At 56.3% G+C, this 18,037-nt stretch overlaps 1 protein-coding gene across 18 annotated transcripts in view; it reads left to right on the top strand.

Moving 5' to 3' along the window:
• The window catches only part of Rap1gap (RAP1 GTPase activating protein), a 63,723-nt gene that overhangs the window by 43,920 nt on the left and 1,766 nt on the right, over nucleotides 1-18,037 (top strand). For 13 of the 18 annotated variants that reach the window (XR_015047299.1, XR_003836472.2, XR_003836470.2 and 10 more), the window contains 19 exons: nucleotides 791-826; nucleotides 1,477-1,524; nucleotides 2,287-2,325; nucleotides 2,660-2,845; nucleotides 6,416-6,519; nucleotides 6,759-6,837; nucleotides 7,194-7,247; nucleotides 8,071-8,154; nucleotides 8,351-8,451; nucleotides 8,574-8,703; nucleotides 9,544-9,699; nucleotides 9,979-10,050; nucleotides 10,563-10,649; nucleotides 10,936-11,073; nucleotides 12,462-12,593; nucleotides 14,400-14,477; nucleotides 15,353-15,462; nucleotides 16,206-16,319; nucleotides 17,640-17,763. Coding sequence is in view for 14 of the 18 variants with exons in the window: in XM_085838807.1 (XP_085694933.1) it covers nucleotides 791-826; nucleotides 1,477-1,524; nucleotides 2,287-2,325; nucleotides 2,660-2,845; nucleotides 6,416-6,519; nucleotides 6,759-6,837; nucleotides 7,194-7,247; nucleotides 8,071-8,154; nucleotides 8,351-8,451; nucleotides 8,574-8,703; nucleotides 9,544-9,699; nucleotides 9,979-10,050; nucleotides 10,563-10,649; nucleotides 10,936-11,073; nucleotides 12,462-12,593; nucleotides 14,400-14,477; nucleotides 15,353-15,462; nucleotides 16,206-16,319; nucleotides 17,640-17,763 (1,872 nt within the window). In the remaining 4 variants the exon portion in view is untranslated. The remainder of the gene's footprint in view (nucleotides 1-790; nucleotides 827-1,476; nucleotides 1,525-2,286; nucleotides 2,326-2,659; nucleotides 2,846-6,415; nucleotides 6,520-6,758; nucleotides 6,838-7,193; nucleotides 7,248-8,070; nucleotides 8,155-8,350; nucleotides 8,452-8,573; nucleotides 8,704-9,543; nucleotides 9,700-9,978; nucleotides 10,051-10,562; nucleotides 10,650-10,935; nucleotides 11,074-12,461; nucleotides 12,594-14,399; nucleotides 14,478-15,352; nucleotides 15,463-16,205; nucleotides 16,320-17,639; nucleotides 17,764-18,037) is intronic. The other 5 variants (XR_003836471.2, XM_021159443.3, XM_085838811.1 and 2 more) reach the window with 1 other exon arrangement.

Here is an 18,037-nt window from a genome sequence, read left to right as displayed (position 1 = left end):
AACCACCTGAGTTGAACCTTGGAAGGGCTGGAGGAAAGGCTGTCCTGGAGACTCTGGGGGCTTCCCAGGCCCGGCCTCCAATCGGCCAGCCTCCATCCGGTAGGGATGCTGCCTTCCAGGAAGACTCAGAAGGGAGTCGGCAGCGCTGGAGAGGCCCATGCTGCCAGAGGATGTGTTAACCCTGTGTGTGTCCTCATTGGCCTTGGACAGGCTGGCTTATGCATTGGGGGCCGGGGGCGGGGTGCATGTGAGGCCATGCACAGGTGAAGGGACAATAGCAATCTAGCATCTCTCCCCCAAAGAGTCCCCAGCCTCCAATGTTTGTGGGGAGAGCTGTCTGTCTGACCAGGGCATTGGTGAACTGGCTGCCGTCATGGGTGATAGTGGAACCACAGACCCTCCCTACATGCCTGGTGGGGCTTGGCTCTAGGGCTGGGTCTGGTGGGCTCTCCGGGGGCTCTATATGCCAATCTCAGAGCTGATATCATTGCATTGGGGGAGAGGAAGGTATCTCTTCCCCTAGACTAACAACAGCCTCCTCCTTCCAGAAAGCAAACAGTTGGGGCATCTGCCAGAGATCCAGGCTCTGGGCTCTGGGCTCACATCAGTAGGCAACTGGCCAAACTGGAGGGTCAGTTGTACAAAGCCCCTCCCACAGAGTCTTGGTTGCGCCCTCTTGGTACCTCATGAGAGGACCAGGCAAGCTGGGGTGGATAGAGCCCGTGCCGGGCTTGACAGAGTGAGCCTTGCTTCCCTCGGGTCTGACCTTGCTCTCCCGTCTCTGTTGCAGAACACAGATCTGTTTGAGATGATTGAAAAGATGCAGGTAAGGATGGGCCAGGGAGCCCCAGAACCAAACCGCCTAGGCTAAAGGTGGATGTCCCCTCTGCAGAGCCTTGAAGGACTAGTTGTTAGGTACCTGCCTCCTCTCTGACTATGAACTCTTCTGGGCTCCCAGGGTCCCCCAGCAGGCCATCCTCACATGTACATACCCACCCAGCTCATCAGAATCCTGGTAGGTTCCTCTGTAGGAACCCCATGCAGAGTGGAGGAGGGGACAGATGGGTGCGGGGAGGCATTAATGAGCCAGGAAACCCGCCTCCCAGCCCTGGCCTGTATGTGGCATGGGTGAATTCTCCCATGTATCTCTAGATGTATTAGCCCCTCCCTACACACACACACACACACACACACACACACACACATCCCACATGCCTGTGCACACCTCCCTGCCCCCACTCCCAGCTGCACGTTCATTCCCGCACAGAGCCCCCAGCCCCTCCCTGCTGCTGTACCTCCCTCGGCACATTACAGAGAGGATGCAGGAGGCCCCAGGACCCGATCCAGCCAGCACCTTGTTCTGCAAGTGGCCCTCCATACATGAGCATCTCTTTTAAGGCTTTCCCCTTAGCCCGGGGAGGGCTCCTGGTGACAGGCATGTCGGAAGGGTAATAAACAGCAAACCTTCTCTCACAGGGAAGCAGGATGGATGAACAGCGATGCTCCTTCCCGCCACCCCTCAAGGTAGGTGACCGGGCCAGACTGGGACTGACACCCTACTGGGCTGGGGAGGGTCTGGGAAGAGTATCCCACTGTGCGCCAATGTTGGGCCCTGGGGATTTGGCAGCGTGTAGAGCCTTTGCCCTAACCCCGGCAAGAATCTTCAAAGCCAGCTCTTGCTGCTCTCCTGCACCATGCAGGCACCTGCCCCTCCAGGCCACCCAGTGCTAAAGCTGCAAAGGTGGCTGTCATCACATGGCTGTGTTTCCTCACTGGCCTGTGAGGCCTGCTCCACTCAGCTCTTGTCTGGGGCAAGACCAAGCACAGGTCCTCGGATAGCCATGTACCTCCGACTCAGAAATCCCCCTCGAAGATGCGGCTGGACCTAGGGGAGGGTCTCAGGGCTGCATCGAGGGCTGGGCTGTAAGACTGAAGCTTCATTCGAGGCTGGGGTCTCAGAGCTGTCCTCGGATGGATGCCACCCAGGAGCTTGGTAGGAATGTCAGCTATAAGGTCCTACTTGGACTACTGCTTCCGTGCACATCTGAGCTAGACTGGGGAGGAAGGGAGCCTCCCTTGTCCCTGGAAGAAAGTGTCTGACTGAAGATATCAGACTCAGGGAACCTTAGAGCAACCTAGAGCTGTGTCTGTCTGTCTGTCTGTGTGTCTGTGTGTGTGTGTCTGTGTGTGTCTGTGTGTATCTGTGTGTGTGTATCCGTGTGCATGCACGAGTTTGAAGGGTGAGGCCCCACTTTAGCGGGCCCTTGGCTTGTTTATACTTTGCAGACGGAGGAGGACTACATCCCCTACCCAAGTGTCCATGAGGTACCAGCCCGAGCCCCACCCTCACCCATACCATGACCCCAGGAAGCCCTCATGGAAGGCTGTCCCATTGGAGACCCACTTTCTGTCTGGTTCTGAGGGTTCCAAGGTTCTTTGAATCCGAAGCCTCTGGGCCACACTCTCTTCCACCCGTCCCCCATCCTTTGCATAGCCCTGAGAGGTGCGGAGCCAAGTGGGTTCCCCAGAGGGGTGGATGGGAATCTAGGACCTCATAGCCCTGGGCTGTCCAGTGTGTCCTGGGTCTGAGTTGGGAGGTTACCCTGGGCCCCTTAATGGGTGCTGTGTGGAGTAGCTCTCAGCTGAGTCCCCCCTCTAGGTTTTGGGGCGAGAAGGGCCCTTCCCTCTCATCCTACTGCCCCAGTTTGGGGGCTACTGGATTGAAGGTACCAACCATGAAATCAGCAGCCTCCCTGAGACAGAGCCGCTGCAGTCTCCCACCACCAAGGTCAAGCTGGAGTGCAACCCCACAGCCCGAATCTACCGGAAGCACTTTCTAGGCAAGGTGAGCGGCTGGCTGGGGTGAGAGGACACCACCACCACCACCACCACCACCACCACCACCCCCTGCCCTCCCAGGGAGGGGAAGTGGCTAGGCAGGCATCTAAGAATTCTGAGTCTCAGAGGGCATCTGTGTCTTCATGCATTCTCTCTAACAAACATTACACAAGCAGTTGGGCATGGTTGTCAAGAGAAGAGACCCCACCTTAGCTTGGTTACCTGTTATGTGCCTGTTTCCCCATCTGTAAAAATGGCAGCTGTGACGGTCTATCTCTCACATGCTTGCTGGGAAGCCTTAATGAGAAGATGCTAGTAGGCAATTTGAATGACATCTGAAACTAAGTGTTTTTCATGTGAGCCAATAGTGAGCGCCAGCTGTATGCCTGGTCTTGCTTGAGCGCCAGCTGTATACCTGGTCTTGCCCTGGGCACCAGCTATGGGGCAGCAAACAACACTAATCCAGACCTGGCCCTCAGCAGCCAGGGTAGGCTGGGAAGACACAGGAGTGTCATGGCTTGACTAGGTCTGGGGTCACCATGGCCTCAGAGCAGACCCATTAACTGCTCAGTAGACTGACACCCAAGGTGACACTGTGATGAGTGCCAGCTGGGCAAGGTGATAACCTCACCGAAGTTATCAGGTGTGAGCCGGATATGGTGACCCATGCCTGTCATCGCAGCACTTGGCAAACTGAGGCAGGAGGATCGCCAAGAAGTTCAAGGCCTACCTGGGCCACAGAGCGAGACCTTGTTTCCCAGAAACAAAATGAAAGACATGACTGGGTGAGAGTTGAGAGAAGCCCTGTGCCGGGACCCTAGGTTCTACACGGCGTGGCGTCAGTGTGCCGTGAAAACAGAAGAGTTATCTCGTGGCCTGAGTGCCAGAGGGACTCCTTCTGTTGATCTTTCCTGTTATCTTGGGTGTTTTATTTAACCTTCTTGAACTGTTTCCTTATCTATAAACCATGGGGTAAGACAAGTGCATTGGAAGCACGTAATCAACTCGCGGTTGGTAGTAGCTGCCGCCACACCTGCCTGCTCCGCCGCCGGCGTGAGAGCAAGGCTCGTCTGCTCTTAGGGAAGCTGAAACTCTGGTGCAGTGACTTGGGCATGATCAGTTATTGAGCCTTCCACTAAGATGCCCGGAAGATGGGGCTGGAAGCCAGGGGATGGAGGATGTGTGTGTGTGCACATGTGCACATAAGGGAAGAAGGGGTACCCTGCAGGATTGGGAAGCTATGTGGTCTCAGTGTAGACCCAGGGCAACAGCTTACCTCTAGGAAATACTAGTGCTGTCTGGGTTGGGGGTGGGTGGGGCAATTTACTATGCCACTGACTAACCCAGCAGGTCCAAGCTCCATCCTTTGGCTAGGGACAGACCCAGAACATAGCGTGAGATTCTACCTCTTGGCTGAGCCTGTGGTGGAGGAAGGGAGACCTTCATCCCAAGTGCCCACTGTCCAGTGCTCTCAGCTGTGTCTAGGAATCGGGGGCCATGAGCCTGGCACATAGTTAGTGCTCTTAAAGTTGCTAATGGAGTCCTGATACTAGGTGGAGGTGGGGGCCTCCAGCACAGCAGACACTAAAGTACAGGTGAAGGTGCTCAGAGATGTGGTGACCAGGGTCAGGTCAGTGGGATGGAGGAGGGGAAAGCAGTGCCCAGAGCAGGGACCACATCAGGAAGAATTGATGATGGTGACCTTAGCCACCTATTTCCAGAGAGCCTGAGTCCACCTTCCACTGTTCCTCTGCCCTTGTCGGGAACTCCCAGCCCCTGGACTCCTGGCCAAGTACCTGCCACTGGCCTGTGGACAGTGTAAGACACTTGGGAGTTTTCTCCAGGGGTTAGGGGAGCCCTGGGCTAGATCCATCCATTGGACCCTGAACTGCGAATTTGAGGCCCCCCCCCCCCAGCCCCACCTCTTTCTACACCCTGCCTCCAAATGCAGTGTTCATGTTTAAACAAGACTCACTTCCAGGATGACTCTCAGGGTGGGTGTGGTTGAACAGTTCCATTCCCAGGCCTGGACCAGCAGGGGGAGCCCAGGGCCAGGCTGGGGCTGGGGCTTCTCTCTTCTGGGCTTAGGGATATTCCCCCTTTAAAAAGGTGCTGAGCCTAGTTATCCATAGAGGGAGGGGTGCCATTCCTGTCATAGGTATCCCTCATGCCCTGCAGACTGTCTTACCACCCCGTGCCCTCTGCACTAGGTGAGGCAGGAGGGCAGAAACCTGCCTGGTCAGTTAAGATGCTTCACTTCCTGTTTCTCACGGGCCCTGGCTTCAGGGGCCACTGAGCCACAGCGGGGCAATCAGCGGCTCTGCTCCTTTTCCTTTTAATTTCCGTTTCTTTTTAGCTAGTTGGCCTCCACCCCTCCCTCCTCTGATCAGAAGAGTGGAATGGATCTTCTGGCTTTAGTTACAGGCCATTGTGAGCCACCTGACGTGGGTGTCGGAAACAGAAGTCTGGTACACGCTCTCGCCTGCCGAGGCATCCGAGGGCCCATCCCATTATTCTCTTTTCCTAAGACAAAGTCTCACTGTGTTGCTCAGGCTGGCCTTGAACTCAGGACCGCCTGCTTCAGCATCCACCACCTCACCTGGATACTTGGCTTTTCTTTTCTTTTCTTTTCTTTTTTTTTTTTTTTTTTTAAAGATTTATTTACTTATTATATGTAAGTACCCTGTAGCTGTCTTCAGACACTCCAGAAGAGGGAGTCAGATCCCATTACGGGTGGTTGTGAGCTACCATGTGGTTACTGGGATTTGAACTCAGGATCTTCGGAAGAGCAGTCAGTGCTCTTAACCGCTGAGCCATCTCTCTAGCCCCTAGTTGGCTTTTCCTATTGAATGCTTGCTTAGTATTCAGGAACTAGGACATACATACACATGCTTATACATATGTACATCCATACATACACATGCTTATACACACACATACACATGTTTATACATATGTACATACATACACATACACATGTTTATACATATATACTACATACATACACACATGCTTATACATACATACATACATGTGCTTATACACACATATGCTTAAACATATGTATATACATGCTCATACATACATACATACACATGCTTATACATACAGGTGTGCAGCTGTGCGTGTGGTTCTGACCTTGATAGGGAGCCAGAGACAAGGTTCCAACAGACATTTTTTTTTAATGGTTTTTTGAGACAGGGTTTCTCTCTGTGTAGCCCTGGCTGTCCTGGAGCTCACTCTGTAGACCAGGCTGGCCTTGAACTCAGATATCCGCCTGTCTCTGCCTCCCAAGTGCTGGGATTAAAGGCGTGCGCCACCACTGCCCAGCCCAACAGACATTCTCGAACACTATGCCAGCCCTTTACCTGGCCCACTGACCCTATTCAGATAGGTGGCCTTCCTCCCATGTAATAGACCAGGACAGGACAGGGAGGCCTGGAAAAGCAGGCGCAAGTCTGTCTCAGTTGGTACAGGGCGGAGCTAATGCAGGGACCATTGTTGTCCATGGCGTCTGCTGTTTGGAGAGGGACCTGGTTTCCAGAAGCCCTCACCTCCCCTGCCCCTCCCACCACAGGAGCACTTCAATTACTATTCACTGGACACTGCTCTCGGCCACCTGGTATTCTCGCTCAAGTATGATGTCATCGGGGATCAAGAGCACCTGCGGCTGTTGCTTAGGTATGGGCAGTAGAGGGGGGACGCCCAAGACAGTAGGGAGGACCGAGGCCTGGAGATCCAGTGCTCGGCTCACTGTACCTGCTGCCTTCCTGATGGAGGCCCAGAGAGGAGCAGGAATTTGCCTGAGGTCGCACAGCAAGGTAGAACCTTAGCCAGGCTTGGTGCCCCGCCATCATCTTTGGTCTCCCCGAGGTCTTCCCACTGTCCAGTCTCTCACCTGTGTGGCTTTCTCCTCCCAGGACCAAGTGTCGGACCCACCACGATGTCATCCCCATCTCCTGCCTCACCGAGTTCCCCAACGTGGTCCAGATGGCAAAGGTGAGGCCATGAGCCTCCTGCGTCTGGCATTTCCGGGATCCTGGGCGCCTGTACATGGCAGCCTCTTACCCGGCTCCACCCCAGTGTGTGCACTGCTCTGGGTTGCCCTGGGTACCTGCATGTGTGCTTCTAGCCCTCTTTGCAGCACCCACAGATCCCAGGGGGCCCCAGTTCTCCGAGCTCCATTCTGAGCAGCAGCGAGGGCTCTTAGTCTTTTATTAGCCTCTGCTGTTTCCAGCACAGCCCGTCCCTACTCCCTCCTGCCTGCTGTCTTCCCAAGACTTGCCCAGGACCCAGGATGTCGCTGCCTTTTTCTCTGAGCCCAACTCCTCACCCCTCCCTGTGCTCTCTTGCAGCTGGTATGTGAGGATGTCAATGTGGATCGATTCTACCCCGTGCTTTACCCTAAGGTACCTGATCTGGCTTGTTTACCAAGGGTGGGTGGCAGCTGTTGGAACTCTTGATGGCTGGGCATGTCTCCCATGTCCTCTCGTTTGCCCCTGGCAGTCCTACATCGCCCACAGTGTGTAACAGTGTCAGTGCTCTGTGGGGAGCATCCTAGGATAGCCTGGGCTCTGGATTTCCTTTCTGTGGTCCTCGCCTTCCAGGAGACCCAGGGCCACAGAACACCCACAGCCCCATAAGTGCCTCCTTAAAGCACATGAGGTACAGCCCCGTGCTGGGGCTCTGCTGGCATCTGTGACGATCGATCCTGAAATAATAAGTCCTGGAAGTCATGCCTTTAAAAGATGCCGGGAGTTCCTGGCTGGATTTTTGATCAGGCTGAGGTCCTGTAAGTTGAAGGAAGGGACGCTGTAAAGCAAGCCCTGTGTCTTGGTTTCGGTGGGAGAAACAGGCTCAGAATGAGGAGTGACACCCACTCCAGGCCCCAGGGCCTGCTGGTCAGACTTCCGGTGTCTAGGAGCATGAGGAGGTTTGCCCAAGTGTCAGGGAGTGAACTGGGCATTGCAGAGTGGATTGGGGTGGCCTTGGCCATGACAGGCAGAGCTAGGGGTAGAACTTGGAAATCTGACAGGAACAGGGCCAAGGCCTAACCCGGGGCAGGCCTGCAGGCTGCTGACTTCAGGCAAACTGCTGAAGCCTTTGAAAGAGAGGGGCTGGGGAAGGGTGGAGTCTCTCCTTACAAGGATGGGAGTGTGTGGTGCCTGGCACAGGGCGGCAGGCATTGAGCTGCTGCTCCCCGCATCCACAACCCTCCCTCGCTCTCCACAGGCCTCCAGGCTCATTGTCACCTTTGACGAACATGTTATCAGCAATAACTTCAAGTTTGGAGTCATTTATCAGAAGCTTGGCCAGGTGTGTCTGCCCTTCTCCCCCAGCCTGGTCCTGCGGCACCCACCCGACCCCACCTCGCCCTCAGCCGTCGCCTGCCAGGGCACTTTGTTTCCCAGGAGCCTGGGGACTGCTCATGGCCACTCTGGGAGGAAGTAGGGCTGAGGGAGGGCCACTCGGGAGCTGCCACCGTGTGACCTTGCCCCCGTGTGGTCTCCAGACCTCTGAGGAAGAACTATTCAGTACCAATGAGGAAAGTCCTGCCTTCGTGGAATTCCTGGAGTTTCTGGGCCAGAAAGTGAAATTGCAGGATTTCAAGGGGTAAGGCCCAGCTGAGGAGTTGTTCTGACGGCGTCCCTGAGCAGGGAGGAGCCCCATCCTGGCCCCACGAAGGCCTGACTGAGGCTGGAGACTGAGCCATGGCCTGGGGGGTCTGGGGACAGGTTCCGAGGAGGCCTGGACGTGACTCACGGGCAGACGGGGACCGAGTCCGTATACTGCAACTTCCGCAACAAGGAGATCATGTTTCACGTGTCCACCAAGCTGCCATACACAGAAGGGGATGCCCAGCAGGTAGCCTGGGCACCCATCTACCTGTAACCCCATCTACTTGTCTGTTTAGCATCCATCAAACCAGACCCAGTATGGCCCTGTGCTGCAGATACGGAATTGATCCATTTTCCTCTGAGGGCAGGCTGTAGGTGGGACAGGGGAGGTGCCAATGGCATCTATGGGGACATCATATGCAGCAGGGACCCTGCCTGGGTGAACTTGGTTTTTTTGGTGAGGAGCAAGAGACATGGTGGGGTCATGTGGGGGTCCCGAGACTGAGCAGAACCAGGAGTTAGGAAGCGCTTTTAAGGTGAAGTGACAGGCTGTCGAGTTGCTAAGTGCAGAGTCCCACGCAGGAAGACTAGGGAGTTCAGGCATGTTCTTAGACCTGCACTCAGAATTCGGTTTCCCTTGCCGGGAACTTTCCCATCAGGCCATCTGCTCGACTCGACTCCCCCATCCCAGAGTGCACAAAGGTGCTAACGGGTGAAGGAGTTGTATCACTCTTATTGGTTTTTTTCTTGGATTTTCCCTTTTAGCAATACTGACTTCATTGTTCGGTGATGGACTCTGTTTGGGGGGGTGCCGAGATAGGGTTGGGATAAGGAAGGGCTGAGAGGTGGGACCTGGGTTAAAGTCCCTGAGAGCATCAGGAGACCTTGAAACCCCTCAGCTTCCATTTTCCCATCTGTGTCAAGTTGCCACCTTAAAACAAGTTTTGCCATTTTGGGGATGGGCAGGGAACACATCCCTGGATGTGCTCTCCGTTTGCTCCACCCCACCCCCCAGCCCTACACCCTCCGGGCATCCCTGCCCCATACCCTGTAGCCAGGCTATGAAGGCCTGTGGCCCTGTGCTCAGTTGCAGCGGAAGCGGCATATCGGGAACGACATCGTCGCTGTGGTCTTTCAGGACGAAAACACACCCTTCGTGCCAGACATGATTGCATCCAACTTTCTGCATGCCTATGTGGTGGTGCAGGCAGAGGGGGGTGGCCCCGATGGCCCCCTCTACAAGGTGGGTAAATTGGGGGCTTCGTGGGGTTAGTGGCTGTGAGGAGCAAGGACTCCTTAGAGGGGGCCACCTTCCTCCTGCTCCAGTCTGGTCTTAACCCACTTCCTCAGCCTTTGCATCCATCCTCTTGAGGTCCCTCCCCCAGCCCCACCCTGCAAACTCAGGGCAGTGGCTGGAGGAGCTGAAACTGTGGTGTAAAAGGTCTCCAAACTGTGCAGCCTCAGAGCCTCCCGAACCCCACGGGATAGGAGCTGATCTAGGGGTCTCTTCCTTTCCTTCCAGGTCTCAGTCACTGCTAGAGACGATGTGCCCTTTTTCGGGCCTCCCCTCCCGGATCCTGCTGTGTTCAGGAAGGTAAGAGGCAGCCCTACCCCCTCGCCGCATCAGGAGGGCAGGACGGCATGGGAGGGGCCTGAGGGGGCCATAGTCTTGCCCCAGGAGGACTTGAAGCCTCCTTGTGTTCTGGGGATCTAGTTCCCCTTCAGCCTTCAGCTGTGCTGCCTCTCTTTGTCTTGATAAATGCTGTGACTACAAGGTCACAGCATAGACTACAGGCTGCTTTACATTTTTCCTAGCTGACTGTGCCCTTTCATGTCTACGCTTTGACAGCCTTTCCTCTATGTTTGTGGGGGAGGGGCACACATGTCTCTGCCAACCTCTCTGTAGACACACAGCAAACCTGGCTTTGACCCCCTCCCTCTACACGTACTGCTGTATCCTCCCCAGTTAGCAGGTTGCCATCAGGGAGGGGTACAGGGTCCCTCACGGGTGCGCCTGGCTAGAGAGCTGACTTTGAGAGCTCCGGCCCCTTCCTCTAATGGTCACCTGATGCTTTTCTCACTTCCTCCACACTGGGGGGATCCCAGGGGCCTGAGTTCCAGGAATTTCTGCTGACGAAGTTGATCAATGCCGAGTACGCGTGTTACAAAGCAGAGAAGTTTGCCAAACTGGAGGTGAGCGTGGACTGGAGGGATGGACAGACAACCCCACCGGAGGGAAAAGGCATGCTCGGACCTTGGCTTTGGGGGTGCTGATTGGGGAGGGCAAGTGAGAGGCAGCAGAGGGGAGTGTCCGCATGGGGTGGGGGTGAAGATGCCATGCAAGATGGGGGCAAGAACTGGAGAATTGGCGAACCAGCACAGCTATCAGAGAGAGCTACCTGTAAAGGAAGATGAAGCAGGGGATTGGAATTGCCAGGCGGGGGGTTGATCTCTGGGGTCTCTCATGGCTGACCGACAGGAGCGGACACGTGCTGCCCTTCTAGAGACACTCTACGAGGAGCTCCATATTCACAGCCAGTCCATGATGGGCCTCGGCGGCGACGACGACAAGATGGAGAACGGCAGCGGTGGGGGTGGCTTCTTCGAGTCTTTCAAGGTGAGGGCCCAGGGCTCTACCCTGGAGGGCCGGGCTGATGGAGCTCAGTGGTGGATGGACCGAGGTCTTAGTCCTAGAGATGGGGTCTCAGGCATCGCTTGTGGCTCTGTGAGGGAAGATGTGACTGGCGGTGGAGTCTGGCTGAGGGCTTCCGGCTTGGAAGTGTGGCTAGGGTTGAGGACAGAGCCTGGTGGACGGAAGCTTTTGGGTGCATTGAGATTTGGAGATGAGCTCTGTGCCTTGGGATTCTGAGCCAGGAGGAAGAGTGTATGGTGGGGCTCTGGCTTGGGATAAGGTTATTGGCTGGAGGAGCTCCGGGTCTGGCTGGGAGCACCCCCAAAAGCTGGAGTCCTCTAGACCAGCAAGAAGCCAGTGCCATGGGCTGAGACTGCCAGGTTTGAGGGGAGGAGGTCTGTCTTGTTTGGGTGACATTGCTGAGGGACCTCACTGTGTGATCTCCGTGGTACTTTGTGGTTTAGCTAAGAGCTCGGATTCCCTGGGTTTACATCTCAGCTTTGCCCGGGCACTCTCCAGACCTCAGGTATCTGTTGAGTAGCGAAGTGGGGGCTCATAACAGCTCACCATGCACAGATGCTCTTGAATTATTTGCAAAGCAGTCAGGCGAGCATCCTGTGGGTGTAAACTCCTGCCCATCTACCTGAGCAGGGACAATTTAGAGGTAGGCCAGGGAGGGGGCGGCTTCTACCTCCCTTTGGATAGGGCCTAGACTCACCCAGCTACAGGGCGGTGTGCAGTGATTTCTCAGTTCTTCCTGGTCCACAGCAGGGGAGATGGCCTCACTCTTACCCAGGCTTGGCTACAGTAGGAACTGTGGGCTTGTCTAGGAAGATTAATCTTGTAGCCCACAACTACTAGTGGGACACCAACCAGAGTCAGGGACCCACAGACTGAACACAGGTCTAGTGTTTGCTCTGAGCAGGGTCCAGGGGGTTTCTCATCTGGATGGTGCCAAGTAGGGACCCTGGATTAAGTCAAAGTATGCTCCTAAGGCGACAGAGTCTATGGGGAAAGGCATAGGATCTGGCCCTGTGGGAGGGGAAGGGACCCTGAGAGGGTCCTGGAGGGCCCCTGGTGAGCATGACCAAGCACGCACTTGCTCAGTGCTGTCTGCCCTCCTCACGACACCCACACGAGATGCTCAGCATGCTGGTGACCCATCCACAGCCCGCTGCTCTGAAGTTCGCCGCCGTTCGTTCGCCTGCCTCTTGTGCGACACGCGGGGAGGCTGATGCAAAGGGTGGGGCCTCCTAGGGTCACCCAGAATGGCATTGGTGACAAGGGACCAGATGCACATAACCCAGAGGCTTCCCAAGGGTAAGAAGCCCCGGGAGCCCACGCCTCCTTCACGCCCGCCTCTCCTCCCACAGAGGGTCATCCGGAGCCGGAGCCAGTCCATGGATGCCATGGGACTGAGCAACAAGAAACCCAACACCGTGTCGACTAGCCACAGTGGGAGCTTCACCCCCAACAACCCTGACCTGGCCAAGGCAGCCGGCATAGTGAGTGTCCCCAGGCTTCCCCGGACCCGCCCTCCTCCCCAGGGCCCTTGGTGCTCCCTTCCTCCTGAGGCCTGGCCTTACCTCTTCCCACTGCCCCGCTGTTCATGTGCTCTCCCTGGGCACCGGACTTGTTGTAGATGCCATTCTTCATGGCCAAGTGCCCCAGCCAGGGCACTGGGACACAGTGTTCCTCAAGCCCCCGGCCTTCTCCTCCTGGCCCTTTGTTTATTTGGGTGTGACTTTCTACAGCCTCCGTGTCCCTGTCCTTACTGAATAGCTGCTGTCTGTTCTGTGCTGGAAAAGGGGCTGTTTTGTGGGCCTCTACTGTCAAGCCTTCAGTCTCTGGAAGCCCCTCTGTCTGTGAGGCTGTGGGCATCCACTGTATGTCAGGACCCGGGCTGCTGTGTGGACATGTACTTTGTGAGCACCTACTGTGAGCCCAGACCTGAGTTCTTGTGAGCACCTACTATGCGCCCCTCCCCTGATCTGCTGTGTGAACACCTAACCGTGTGTTGGAAAATGGGCTGCTGTGTGGGCATCAACTCTGTAAGCACCTTCTGTGTGCCCCAACCCTAGGCTGCTGTGTGAACACCTACTGTGTGTCAGGAATTGGGCTGCTGTGTGAGCAAATGCTGTGTGCTAAGCTCTGATTGTCAGGGGACACAAATGCTGTCTCTCAGGACGTATGTTGCTGTGTGGACATTCATTTCTTGTGTGGTACTCCGTGTCTGCAACAGCCCGGGCCTCAATGCCTGTGACTGCCTCTAGTGTGTCTGGAACTGGGCTTCCGTGTGGGCTTGCCTAAATGAACCCTGCCACCGTGATTACTAACTGTCTGCCAGGCTCTATGGGAGTCTGCCCCCCCCCCAAACACACACACACACTCAGGGAATTCAAGAAGCCTACATCAAGACTTAGCTGCTTTGCGCCATCTAGTGGCCACTTCAGACACTGCATGGAGAGCTCTGCCCCTCCCTCACCCTGTTTGCCTTCTCAGACATCCCTCCACTAACCTACCCATGCCTCCATCTACCCATTCATGCATCTGTGCACGTATCAATCCATCCACCACCACCCCCATCCATGTGTCCAACCATAGTCCTCCCGCTTACACATCCATCTATCCATTAGTCCATCCACCTACCCAGCCACCCATTCTTTGCTTACTGGCTGCTGCATGCTGAGCCCTGTGCTCTGTGCTGTGAGACTGTGCGTGTGGCGGCAGTCTCCTGTCTCCCAACCATCTCTCGTGTGGTCTGGTCTGGCCAGGGGAGCAAGGTGAGGCCTTTGCTGTCCAGTACTCACCAAGTCTGTTGTCATCCAGGACCTGGCCCAACTTCTCCCCAACCCAGGTTCTCAGCCCATCCCTTCCTGCCTGTGGAGTGGCCCAGCCTCCTGTGGGTGGCTGTGGAGGGGCCCCGGGTTAGGATCAGGCCAGCAGCACTTGCCTCGGCAGTAACCAGACTCATTTCTGTTTTTGTTTTCGCACGATTCTCCCTCTCTTCACGTGGCTTCCTTTTCCTGTTCTTCCCGTTTCTCCCCCCTTTTCTCTCCATCTGCCATTCCTCCCTTGCCCTGTCTGCTTGCGCCCCCTCTGATTCCTCCTGCCTTTGGTTACCTTTCTTGAACCCCCTTTCGTTTACCTGCCTCCCTTGTCCCACCGTTCCTCCCTACCCCTCCGTTCCTCTCTTCCCCATGTCTTGTGCTCTTGCGGTACCCACCCACCTCCTCTGTTTCTCCCTTTCCCTCTGTTCTCTCCCCACCCCCACCACCACTCTCTCTCTCTGTACCTCTCTGCCCCGCCAGTCATTGCTTATTCCCGGGAAAAGCGCGAGTAGATTCGGACGCCGGGGCAGCGCCTTAGGCATAGGAGCTGTGGAAGAGGTTGTCATCCATCCGGGGGGCCGCGGCTCCGGAGCTGCCTGCACGCGCTGTTCTCCGCTCGCTCGCTCTCAGGACGAAGGCCATATTGGGGACGTTGCCCCCTTCCCGGGACAGGCCTAAGGGCGTGCAGGGCAGAGTTCCACGGCTCTGGTGATACTGGGACCTGGGCCAGAGTCCCCAGGCCCCCACTAGGAGACTCTGGCCCTGGCCTGGCCCCTGGAACCCTGACTGGGTCCTTGCTGGGATCTGGTACTCAAAGACTCTCTGCCCAGCTGCACGTCTCCCAATATTGCCGGTTCTGCATGAAGCATCATCTCTCCTTTTCATAGTGACCCCTCCTTACCATGAGCTGCCTGCAGATTCTGTCCCGCCCTTCATGCCTCCTCAGGGCCCACTCCCCACCTCCCCACGCTTCTGATTCTGGGCATCCCGCCATGGTGTGTGGAAAGGGGAATGTCCCCACTCAGGGCACAGAGCCTCCCCAAGTAGAGTGAAGTCTGAGGGTGGAGGCGCCCTGGCAGGGGCTGGGTTTGCACCACTGCTTTCTCACGACTACTTTTAGGCTGCAGCTCCCATGAGGCCCAGGGGCAAGAGGCGGGGCCATCTGAGCATTTGTCCTTCTTCCTTCTGACCCCAGTGGCTGCCCTCTGCCTCTCTCGGACTAATGTCCAGCACAGCCCTGCTGCGTGTTCTCCGGAGCAAGCCTGGCCCTCTGTGGGCCGACCCGTCAATCGGGGAGCCCTCCAGAAAGCACATTGTCTCTCCTTTCTTGCTCATAACCTGTTGGCTTCTGGGCGCGGTGGCAGGGCCCCAGTGGGAGGTGGGGCCACTGGCGTTCCCAGGCTGATAGGCACTGAGACAGTCTCTCCCCACAGTCCCTGATTGTCCCTGGAAAAAGCCCCACAAGGAAGAAGTCTGGTCCGTTCGGCTCACGCCGCAGCAGTGCCATTGGCATCGAGAACATCCAGGAGGTTCAGGAAAAGAGGTGGGTGAGTGGGAGCCAGACCCACCAGGGAGCCGGGTGTGCCTCCCACCCTAACCGGCAGGGGGTGTGAGTGTGCTGCCCACCCTTACCTGCAGGGGCACCAACATGCCTCCCACTCTGACCTGCAGGGGGCTCCAGTGTGCCTCCCACTCTGACCTGCAGGGGGCGCCAGCGTGCCACCCACTCTGACCTGTGCTTGCCCTCTGCCTCATACCCACCCAGTGACAGCTGACGCTCAGGAGGAACCACTTCTGACACTGAGCCATTCTGCTGGTTCCCTGGAGCTAGCACCTTACAGATCAAGTTCACATTCCCAGCTGGGGCAAGTAGGGAGAGGAGCTGGCCGCATCTGTGAATGTCTATGAGCCCAGAAAGCAGACAAGAGGTCCTTACTGTCTTGCAGTTTTGCAGCCCTGGGCATGCCACTGTACTTCTCTGAGACTCATCAATGTGAAAGTGAGATAGGAAAACAGCCAGCAGCCTGGGGCTGTTGTGTGGGTTCCTCGTCATGAGCACAAGGCAGGGGCCAGTAGATTCTCATACCTCCTAAACTCAGTATAAATCCTGGGCTCAAGGCCTGCTGTAACCAAGTCCTCACTGGCCATCTTTTAGGAAACCATTACAGGCAGAGGAAGGGCCAGCTAGCTAAAAAGCCCATGGGGACTGTGCCTCTAAAGCCACACCATGCCCATGCCCACCCCTCACAACCTCGCCCCCTCCTGCTACCCCCATGTGCCCCACAGGGAAAGCCCTCCAGCTGGCCAGAAGACCCCAGACAGCGGGCATGTCTCACAAGAGCCCAAGTCAGAGAACTCATCCACTCAGAGCTCCCCAGAGATGCCCACGACCAAGAACAGGTAGGGCTTTGGGTGCACTGGGCTTGGGAGGGGGGGGGGTCCTCATTCTTTTTGTTCCCTGATGTCCCGCTGAGTACCTTGTGCATGCCATGCTCCCTCTGTGCTCCGGAACACAGCTGCAAGCTGTGTGCACAGACAGCAGAGGAGCTGCTGGCCTGGAGAGAGCAGAGAGAGAGAGAGAGAGAGCCGGGGTGCAAGGAAGGACGAGGTATCCTTAGTGAGTCTTTAGGGAGGACAGAAGGCTGAGAGGAAGCAGCCCCAGTAGACCTCATAGAAAGAGGAGGCTTCTGGGAGGAGTCAGCGAGTGCAAGCCCCGCCCAGGCACGCCTGATGGATGGAAAGAAAGACTACGGGCAGCTGGAGTAGTGTGAGGGACTGTGCCCATTGGGTGTGGTGGGAACGAAGGCGGAGAGGTGGGCAGAGACCTGCTCATAGCTTCAGAGGCTATGTGAGCGCTTTGCAGGTTTTTTTTTTAATCCACTGTTTTTGTTTTGTTTTGTTTTTTAAGATTTATTATTTATTTTTATATGTAAGAACATTGTAGCTGTCTTCAAACACACCAGGAGAGGGTGTCAGGTGTCATTAAGGATGGTTGTGAGCCACCATGTGGTTGCTGGTATTTGAACTCAGGACCTTCGGAAGAGCTGCCAGTGCTCTTAACTGCTGAGAACTTTGCGTTTTATCTCAAATGGATTAAACGTCTAGGAAAAGAGCAATGTTTTTAAACATTTTGTTAAGAGAGGCTGGCAGAGAGAGGCAGGGAGGCCTAAGGAGGCCGCTGGTTTCTGCCACGGGGTGGGGGTGGGGGTGGGGGGCCATTATGAGCTGAAGAGTCAGACTGCTGAACAGAGACAGAAGTGTGACAGTGGCAAATCTGGGCTGTAGAATTGTTGGATAGGCGAGACTTGGGGCAGGAGATACAAAGACCCCAAACGTGAGGTCTCCAGTCCCTGCTACCCGAGGCCGAGTCCCACCGTCCTCCTTGCTTCCAGGCCTGTGAGACAGTCCCACAATAGCACTGCCTCAGGGACCAAGGAGTAAATCATTGTGTTCCACAGTAACTGAGTACCAAGCCAACGCTTCCGATGTTCCCTGGGGGGGCAGATGGGGAGCCCCGAGAGAGTGTTTGAGCATGGAGGGACCTATCTAGGAATGGGAAGGGCGTCACTGGGAGTCCATGGGAGCTGAGAGGCTGGACGAGCTGTGTTGGGAGTCACAGGATGCTTGCTTGGCTCCAGGCTGAGCTTCCTTGGGGAAAGCGGGGGACAAGGGATTGTGGCGCAGTGCCCACGGCTGATGGCTCACGGCACTGTGTGGCAGAGTGGAGTCGGCTGCCCAGAGAACGGAAGTGCTGCAGGGCTTCTCCAGATCTTCCTCCAGCGCCAGCAGCTTCACCAGCGTGGTGGAGGAGACGGAGGGCGTAGACGGGGATGATACAGGCCTGGTGAGATACCCGAGCGAGCGGTTAGGGCCCCATGGAGGTGGGACAGGGGTCTCTCAGGCCTCTGGAGCTGCTTTGGCTGACATGTTGGCGGCAAGGGTGTCCCAGCCTGCAGGAGATGCAGACAGATGGTGGCCTTCCACAGAGACAGACCCCTGAGGGCCCACGTGCTCCTTGTCCCTTGTCTCTTACCTCCTCAGCCACTCTGAGGTCCTCTGCAGTCCCTAACTGTGGTGGGCTGGCCCCACCTCCAGGCCTTTGCACCTGCTGGTCTCCT

The sequence above is a fragment of the Mus caroli genome, unplaced genomic scaffold, assembly GCF_978045245.1.
Source record: "Mus caroli unplaced genomic scaffold, Mus_caroli_1 scaffold_6, whole genome shotgun sequence".
NCBI classification, from domain to species: Eukaryota; Metazoa; Chordata; class Mammalia; order Rodentia; family Muridae; genus Mus; species Mus caroli.
Note: the sequence above shows the minus strand (reverse complement) of the source record. Positions and strands in the feature narration are given on the sequence as shown.